This window comes from Lolium rigidum, chromosome 7 (genome assembly GCF_022539505.1).
Source record: "Lolium rigidum isolate FL_2022 chromosome 7, APGP_CSIRO_Lrig_0.1, whole genome shotgun sequence".
NCBI lineage: Eukaryota > Viridiplantae > Streptophyta > Magnoliopsida > Poales > Poaceae > Lolium > Lolium rigidum.
The window spans coordinates 87217896-87226777 of record NC_061514.1 but is presented as its reverse complement, the minus strand read 5'-3'; the positions used below and the strand labels follow the sequence as shown (position 1 = coordinate 87226777).

The window sequence follows — 8882 nt, the reverse complement described above, 5'->3', positions numbered from 1 at the left end:
TTCCCTTTGTCTCGCGATATTTTACTTGTCCGAGGTTTGATCTTCGGTATCACTCTATACCTTGTTCAACCTCGTCTCCCGACAAGTACTCTTTACTCGTACCGTGGTATGTGGTCTCTTATGAACTCTTTCATATGCTTGCAAGACATTAGACGACATTCCACCGAGAGGGCCCGGAGTATATCTATCCGTCATCGGGATGGACAAATCCCACTCGTTGATCCATATGCCTCAACTCATACTTTCCGGATACTTAATCCCACCTTTATAGCCACCCATTTACGCAGTGGTGTTTGGTGTAATCAAAGTACCTTTCCGGTATAAGTGATTTACATGATCTCATGGTCATAAGGACTAGGTAACTATGTATCGAAAGCTTATAGCAAATAACTTAATGACGAGATCTTATGCTACGCTTAATTGGGTGTGTCCATTATATCATTCACACAATGACATAACCTTGTTATTAATAACATCCAATGTTCATGATTATGAAACTAATCATCCATTAATCAACAAGCTAGTTTAAGAGGCATACTAGGGACTTCTTGTTTGTCTACATATCACACATGTACTAATGTTTCGGTTAATACAATTCTAGCATGATATATAAACATTTATCATAAACATAAAGATATAAATAATAACCACTTTATTATTGCCTCTAGGGCATATCTCCTTCACTTCGGCATCTTGTTAATAGGTTAGTTCCAGAAAATGCACGAATATGACATAAAGTGTGCATAAAACATGTAGATATCATCAATAATGTGGCATGGAACACAAGAAATTATCGATACGTCGGAGACGTATCATACATCAAGTAGGAAACAAATCAGCTATTTAAACCGGTCTGTATCAGCTTAAAGTTTCGACGTGGGACTAAAAAAAGGACATCCTGGTCCGTTGGACAACTCTCTCAAAAGAAAGGAATAGACTTGTGTACACGAGGGAGACGTCAAGTGAGAGACACTACCAGCTCTCTGAGAAGAAAGGAATAGACTTGTGTACACGAGGGAACAAAAAATAACATCACAGGGAACAAAAGAAATTGTGGAACATAATTTCTGGAACATTCTGAACAAATATTTGCAGGGAGAAACCCCATAGGTTGATGGGAATAAAAACATTTGCAGTTAGGAACAACTCTCAGTCATATCAGAACAACCCCATAGATTGAAGGGAAAAAACCAATCTGTAGTTAGGAACAACTTGGAGGCATATCTAGAACAACCCTATAATTTGAAGGGAACAAACCTATTTGTAGTTAGGAACAACTTTGAATCATAAGGAACAATCCACATAGATTGAGGGGAACAAACCTTATTAGTAGCTAGGAACAAACTTGTTGACATATGGGGAATAAACTTAAAGATTTAGTAGTTAGGAACAACTTCGAGTCGAATGGGAACAACCCTACATTTTGAGGGGGGGAAACCCATGTGTAGATAGGACAACTTAGAATCATAAAGGAACAACCCACGTGATTGAGGGGAAAAACCCATGTGTAGATAGGAACAACTTTGAATCATAAAGGAACAACCATCATAGATTGAGGGGAATAAACCCATTAGTAGCTAGGAATAACTTGTTGACATATGGGGAACAAATTTGTGTGTAGTTAGGAACAACTTTGAGTCGAATGGGAACAACCCTACATTTTGATGGGAACAAACTCATGTCTAGATATGAACAACATGGAGCAACATGGGGAAAAACCCTACATATTGAGGGGAACAAAAGTACCTGTAGTTAGGTACGACTTTGTATCATATGGGAACAACCTCATAAATTGAGAGGAACAAAGCCATTTGTAGTGAGGAACAACATGGAGGCATGTTAAGAACAAACACCATAGGTTGAGGAGAACAAACCAACATATCTCGTCCACACAAGGAACAAAAAATATCGTTGGAGGAACATGGCTTGTCTACATAGGAAATAAAAAATGCAGTGTTCGAGAAACATATCTAGGAAAGATGTACATCAGCATTGTATGAAAAGAAAATAGAAAAAATGAAAAAAAATCATAATAAATGTAAATATAATAATAAGAAGAAAACTATTGTGAGGAACTAATTTAATAAAAGAAAAGAAATAAACCTTTCTAAATAAAGGAACATGTTTTTATTCATCTGGGAATTAAAATAAGAAAATAAAATGAATGAAAAGGAAAAACATGTATTGGAAAATAAAAAAATGAAATGGAAAAAAGTAAATAATAAATAATGTAATAAAAATAAGAGGAATAAAAGGAACAAATAAAAAAGAACCATTTTTAGAAACTAAACTAAGTAAACAAATGAAATCAGAAAATATACCTAAAAAGATATAAGAGAAAGAAGATATAAGAGAAAGAAAATATAAAAGAGGAAAAAAAAAAACAAGCTAAGAAGCAAACCTGGACGAGAAGAAACACTTAGGTCGGTAGTCTTTTTCCTCATTGGTGGATGACAAGTCGTCCTTGCCTCTAATTGGTAGAAGACAACATACTATTGATCTTTTTTTTTGAACGTCGTGTGCTTTAATGATCAAACAACCATAGAGTTTTTACAAATAGCATCCTGATACACTCATGGGCACAACATGCCACATAGAACTACAAGACGACTCGACAAAATGAGCTAAAACATGCGCTGCAACATTATGCAAGCGATTAACATGACTAATAGAGCTAGACTGAAAAGAAGAGAGAGCAGCAGCCTCTTAATATCTTCTATCACCACACCACACGTCGAGTAGTCCTTAGCCGGAGAAGCCACTCGTTGCACCACAGACAATCAGTTGCACAAGTCTAGTTGTCCAGCCCTTCATCCCTTGCAAAGGATAGTGCCCTTCTAACTGCCAACGCCTAGGACAACTCTAGGTCTGTCACATTTGGGAATTTGTCACAGTGTGCTACAATATAGTTCCCAGAGTGATCACACCCAACAATACCCACACCCATGCTCTGGGAGGTCTTGAACAAAGCCGCATCGGCATTAATCAATAGTTTACCCACCATTGGGGAGATCATGAAACTGCAACAGATGTCGCATGCCTGGGAATGGAAGTGGACTGGATTATATGTGTTTGAATCATGTCGACATAAGCAATACATTTTCTGGCAATACTTGATGAGTTAATATTGCCACCTTCCACACGCAACTTATTTCTTGCATCCCACGCAAGAAAGTAACAGCTAGTATAGTGGCCTCCTCGACACTACATCTCACAAGGAATTCAAAGAGCCACAACTTCGGGGTAGAGAAACTCTTGCGCTGGAGCTGAATTTCATAGCACAGCTCGAGCAAAAGGGCAGAACGGCATAGCGTGCTCCACAAATACATCAACTGAACAATGAACGCTGGATGGCGAGAGGGAACATGCCGACGATGAAGTTGATGACCACTAGGGAGACAGTTATTCCCAAAGCGCCAAAGAGTGATATGCATCTTCCCAGGTGCATGAATCGCCCATAGCGACTTCCAGCATTTCTCTTTCCCTTAACCATCCGATTCGCTTGATTATTTCTCCCACGACTTTGTTTGACCTAAAAACCCCTCTATAAAGGACTTCCTGAGGCTTCCTCGAGGAGAGCGCGACGGAAACAGAGAAACACTAAAATAGAGCCAGAACCAGTGAAGATTGGAGGGGAAAACTCCGCCGAAGCCACCGTTGGAGGGATCTCCACCTTCTCCAACATCTCCATCGTCATCACCATGATGAAGAGGGAGTAGTCCATCTCTGAACTATAGATTTGTAGCAGTAGCTTGATCTATCTCTCTTGTTCTTCATAGGTTGTAGTAGTAGGAGGAATATCCAAAGAACACAACAAGTACTTACATGGACAACACGATGGCACAAAAACCAAATCTAGATCGGCATGTTCCATCATGTTAAAATCCCGAGGTGGATGTTAGATCTCCAAACCTCTCGACACGAACGAGCATCTCACACTATCCAACTATGCCACCATACATTTAGTCCAGTTCGTCGGTCCACTCTTCCATATCAACCCTCAAGCTTGTCCCACCCATCCACAACCCTACTTACCCGTTCCCCCAAATCGTCCGCATCTCCCCTAGTCTCGATATCAAGCTCGTTGTGCTCATTAGCGGTATCCAGAAGCGTTGTGCTCGTGGTTGATTCATGTCACCATGCTCCTTCCTTCAAGTTGGAATGCATTGCCTGGTTAACTTCAAGCGGGTGACACGATTTGGCGTTCTACGTTGGTTTTCGTGGACCAGACGATGTGAACATTTTCAATAGCTCATGATTCATTCTAGACTAAATTGAAGTTTTAGGACGAAAAGTGAACTTCCTTAATAGTCCAGGGATCAAAGGTGAACTCTCTTCATATTTGGACCGTTACGCCCTAGTCTTTCGAAAAAGGTTTACCATGAAAAGTTAAAATTTCAGGCAACTTTAGGGTGGATCGTCTCTTTTCACCCAAATCGTCCGTCCTCCTTTTCATCTTCACGAGGCAGATGCACCTTAAATTTATGTATCCGCTTAAACTTCAAACACTGCATCTGCACCCTAGAGATCTTGTACTGAAATGGGTTCTCAAGATCAACCAACTTCATCTACACCCTGAACATCTAGCACATTTAAGCTAGATGAAATATAATTTAATCAAATTTGTCCGTGAAGACATACAACTCTACAGTCTACAGACCACTGACTGCATTAAAATACCAAATGGGCGACCGATCACAGGGTAATAAATTTAACTGCAAGTATTCCTCATATTCTATGAAATTCGGTCAGTTGCATCCTGTAATAAGCTTTAAGGTTACGATCAACCCGTTCAGGCAAGAACGTGCCATATCTGAGCGACACGCGGTGGAGCTTATATAAGCTTTAGCACAAACTCCAAAGTCCAAACACGTCACTCTTTCTGCAATGCAGTTTGTAGCACTCGACACATGTTTTGAAATAGAGATAGGCTATTCCCATCAGGATATGGAGATCAAACACATCTACCTAATTTTGGCCAGTTCAGACAGCACGTATCAAATCACAACACCACACTGACCTAACTCAAACAGTATGCAAGCAATAGCTCTGCCGCTAGGCACAACTCTAAAAGAACTCAAAGTCAAGGTACTTCCCTCCGGACTTCGTGTCCGTGCCAACCGCCCTCTTGTTGTTGCTGGCGATGGCTTCTGACACCCCGTACTTCATGGGCAGCTCCGCCTCGACAGGCCTGGGAACCTCAGGAGGCGTGCTGCAACGGATGAGAGCCCAGTTCACGCCTTCGAAGAATGGATGCTGTTTTATCTCCGTCGCACCCCTCTTCACACCGAGACGCTGCTGTGGTTCCTTAGCCAGGAGCCCCCTGATAAGGTCCCTGCTAGCATAGCTTGTGGAAGGTGATTCCGGAAATTTTAGCTGCTGACCAACCACGTTGAACAGTGTGGCACGGTTGCCTGACCCCTTGAATGGTGTCTTGCCGTATAGAAGCTCGTGCAAAAATATACCAAATGTCCACCAGTCAACGGCACTTCCATGGCCTTCACCTTTGATGATTTCTGGGGCCAAGTACTCATGAGTGCCAACAAACGACATTGATCGAGCCGATGTTGGCTCTGCGAGGAGCTCAGGCAGGTTAATGCCACTCTGTCCCAACTCAGACCTTGTCTTCCTAACCTTTTTCTTGCTCTTCTGACCAAACAATTTGGGCATGAAACAAACTGGCTGAATACAGGCTGAGGTAGGTTCCATGCAAGTAGGTTGTACACAGAATGAACCACCCGCTCTTCTGGGATCAGAATCAAAAGCTGATGTTCTGATTAGTGTAGGTGAGACTGCACATCTCAGGGAGAGATCAAAATCTGAAAGCATTATGTGGCCATCATCACGCACCAGAACATTTTCTGGCTTCAGGTCCCTGTACACGACTCCCAGCATGTGTAGATACTCTATAGCTAGAAGAACTTCCGCAGCATAAAACCTGCTCACAATCAGATATCACAATGTCAGTGATGTCAGTTGCAACTAAGTCTAGGAGAGGCTACTGACTACTACAATAATCTGGCACTGAAGGGTAAAATGCTAAAGCAGAAGCTAATTGCAGTACTGTTAAACATGCTGACTATATTTCAGCCTGTGAAATGCATGCATCATTTATGGGCACACCAGCTGAATAAATTTGGAAAAAATATTTCATTAACATTTCTCTGCACATGATCTCATAACAGCCATAGGACCTTATTCAGAAATGTTGCCAAGTATCACAGCAACATTATGAGTTTCTTTTTAAACTTCATTGTTGTACATACTTTTTTTTCCCCGTAGAGGAAACCATTTTCAACCTGGAGTCCTCGCAAAGTTAGTCAGTCAATTATGCTTCAGGCTCAACTGCTTCTCTAAATACTAAAAGCAGAATAGTAGCAACACTAAGCTACGATAAATTGGTAGCAAATGGAGTTGTGAACTCGACTAACAACATCCTGAATGTAAACACATATGAATTTACAAAAATTATGCAGAGAACTGTCTCGTGATTTACCTTGCTGCATATTCGGAGAAATGTTTTCCTGGCTGTTTCTGTCGCAGAGTGTGCAAGTCACCACCCGGACAAAATTCCATGACCAAGCACGAGAACCGGTCGGTCTCAAAATGCGTATACAGAGTAGGCAGGAACGGATGATCCAGAAGCTGTAGAATCTCCCTCTCAGTTTGAGCCCGATTCAACTTCTTCCTACTGGCCAAGGATGCCTTGTCCATCACTTTCATAGCAAAGTAGCACCTAGTTCCACTTAACTCCGAGAGGTACACACTGCCAATGTCACCACAGCCCAGACGCTTGAGCAGTCTAAAGTGGCTCATCCCAAGCGCGCCATCTCGAACCCGTACAGCGTGAACCGCCTTTCCTCTAGGATCATTCCCCTTATGAGGCTTGCTGGTACTCCCAGTGATATGGCTCCAGCTGCTATCATCGCTAACGCCGCTGCTGTCACTTGCTCTGCTCATGCTAGTCTTCGCGCTTTCCAAAGAGTCGCCTCGAATGCTACCCTTTACGCTTCCAGAGTTCCTCTCCGCCGCAAGCACGGTTCTGCTAGGCATGGCTTCGGTTTTATACGTGTTGCTGCAGCCGCTCACGATGCTCATGGCGGTGGCCACCCCCATGCTGTCGATGCTGCTGTGAGGGCTGGCATTGCCGCTGGGAGGGAGCGAGGCATCCCAGACACAGTCCTTCTCCTCCGAGTCCGGCGGCAGGGACACGGTTTCGGCAGCCTGCGACGAGCGCGCCGTGGCCAGCGCCGCCACCGCAGCACCACCGGACAGCTTCCTCTCTTCAGCCAAGCCTTCATCACCGCCGGTACTCGCCTTCATTCCCGTAACACGGAGCGAAAGATCATCCAGGAACGGCCCTTTCGCCGACATCCCCCGCACAAGGCACGCCGGCGGCTCGGGCTTCTCCTCGTCGATCGCGACGTAGACGGTCTTCATCAGGTCCATGTCGATCGGCTCCAGGGGGTGGCTGGCCCCGGAGAAGGAGGTCCGGCCGCCCTCGTCGGAGGAATCCACGGTGCGGAAGCTATCCTCGCCGTCGTCTGGCAGGTCCTTCTCGTCCTGCTCCTGCTCCTGCTCCTGGGAGGTCTTCCCTTTCCACGACGCCTTTATGGGTATCGGCAGCGGCGGCGGCGGCTCCTTCCGAGTAGCGAACGCCAGAGGGTCCTTGGGCTCCGCGATCTTATCCACTACCTCCATTGAAATGACTGATGAAACCTTCGCATACCAAATACAGAACCAGCAACGAGGACTCGACCGCTTCAACAGCAAGACCAGGGCAAATCCCAGGCAGGTTGGCGAAATTTCAGCACAGATAGCACTTGGCCTGCAACACATAAACAGGAGAAATTAGGGAGACGAAGAAAACAAAATTTTCTCTCCAGCGCAACAGGGTACCGAGAATCCAACCTTGCTCCTGGGGCAAACTACCCGTGCGCGGCCGGCGAAAGCAGCTCCCCCGTGAGTAGCGGGGCAGGAACAGCTCCTCCGCCCTGCAGAAAAGGTCGTTGCTCAAGTTCAATCCACCAGATTAGGCATTACTTTCGTGCGAAAACAACTAGTCACCAAATCCCGCCCGATTTTCTCGAATCACGACATTCCCAAAAAAAATCCGAAGCAAAATCCCGGTGACGGCGCCCCAAATCCACCCCCGCGTGTTCGCTACCTCAGAATGCGCCCGCCCGCATTCGGATCTTCCCCCGCACACAGACTCCCCGAACAGCAAAAAAGGAAGAGCAGAAACCGGCGCCTGCCTTGCCCAGCCGAACCAAACCAAACCAGGAAACTGGCCAAAAAAAATCACCTCGAAACGGGGGAAGGTGGAGATCCCCAGAGATGCCTTCGGCCTTCTTCCTCGGGGACGCCGCTCCGTGTTCTCCGAGCTCGGCTCCTCTCCGCTCTTCTCCCCACAAGCCTCGCCGCCACCGCCCACCAGCGCTTGCAGCAGAGTCCCGAGTAACTGCGCAGTCCCTCTCGCTCCGCCTGTGACGAAAACGGAGGAGCAAAAGCGAAAGGCGATGGCGAGTGTGGGGGCCTAATTTGTTCCCTCTGGTTTTCAACAAAAAGAAAAAGGCAAGCGAAAAAAGGTCGCTCGTGGGCTGCTGCTAAGCACAGTTTTCCCGCTGCTAATCAGCCTCTACCTTTATCCACTTTCCCTAATCAGCCAACTTTTTTCGCCCCGGCCCTCCACTTTTCTTCACATTATCCATCAAATCCCTGGCCACGAGCGAAGCGTACGATACGGCCAAATATTTCGCGAGCAAGGACAAAAGTAGAAAAGACGAGTACTACGTAGCGAAAATATTTCCGTATATTGAGGATAAATGCATTTGATGTACTGTACTACTGGAGTATCTTTTTTTATTTAAAGGCCGGATTAA

At 45.0% G+C, this 8882-nt stretch overlaps 1 protein-coding gene across 1 annotated transcript; it reads right to left on the bottom strand.

Annotated features, from left to right (window-relative positions):
* Window positions 1-4780: 4780 nt before the first annotated feature.
* On the bottom strand, window positions 4781-8476 carry LOC124674922 (serine/threonine-protein kinase D6PKL1-like). The gene is made up of 4 exons (XM_047210978.1): window positions 8306-8476; window positions 7912-7994; window positions 6497-7828; window positions 4781-5938 (listed from the first exon to the last, which is right to left on the bottom strand). The coding sequence occupies exons 3-4, from the start codon at window positions 7699-7701 to the stop codon at window positions 5068-5070; spliced, it is 2076 nt and encodes a 691-aa protein (XP_047066934.1). The 5' UTR covers window positions 7702-7828; window positions 7912-7994; window positions 8306-8476; the 3' UTR covers window positions 4781-5067.
* Window positions 8477-8882: the final 406 nt, after the last annotated feature.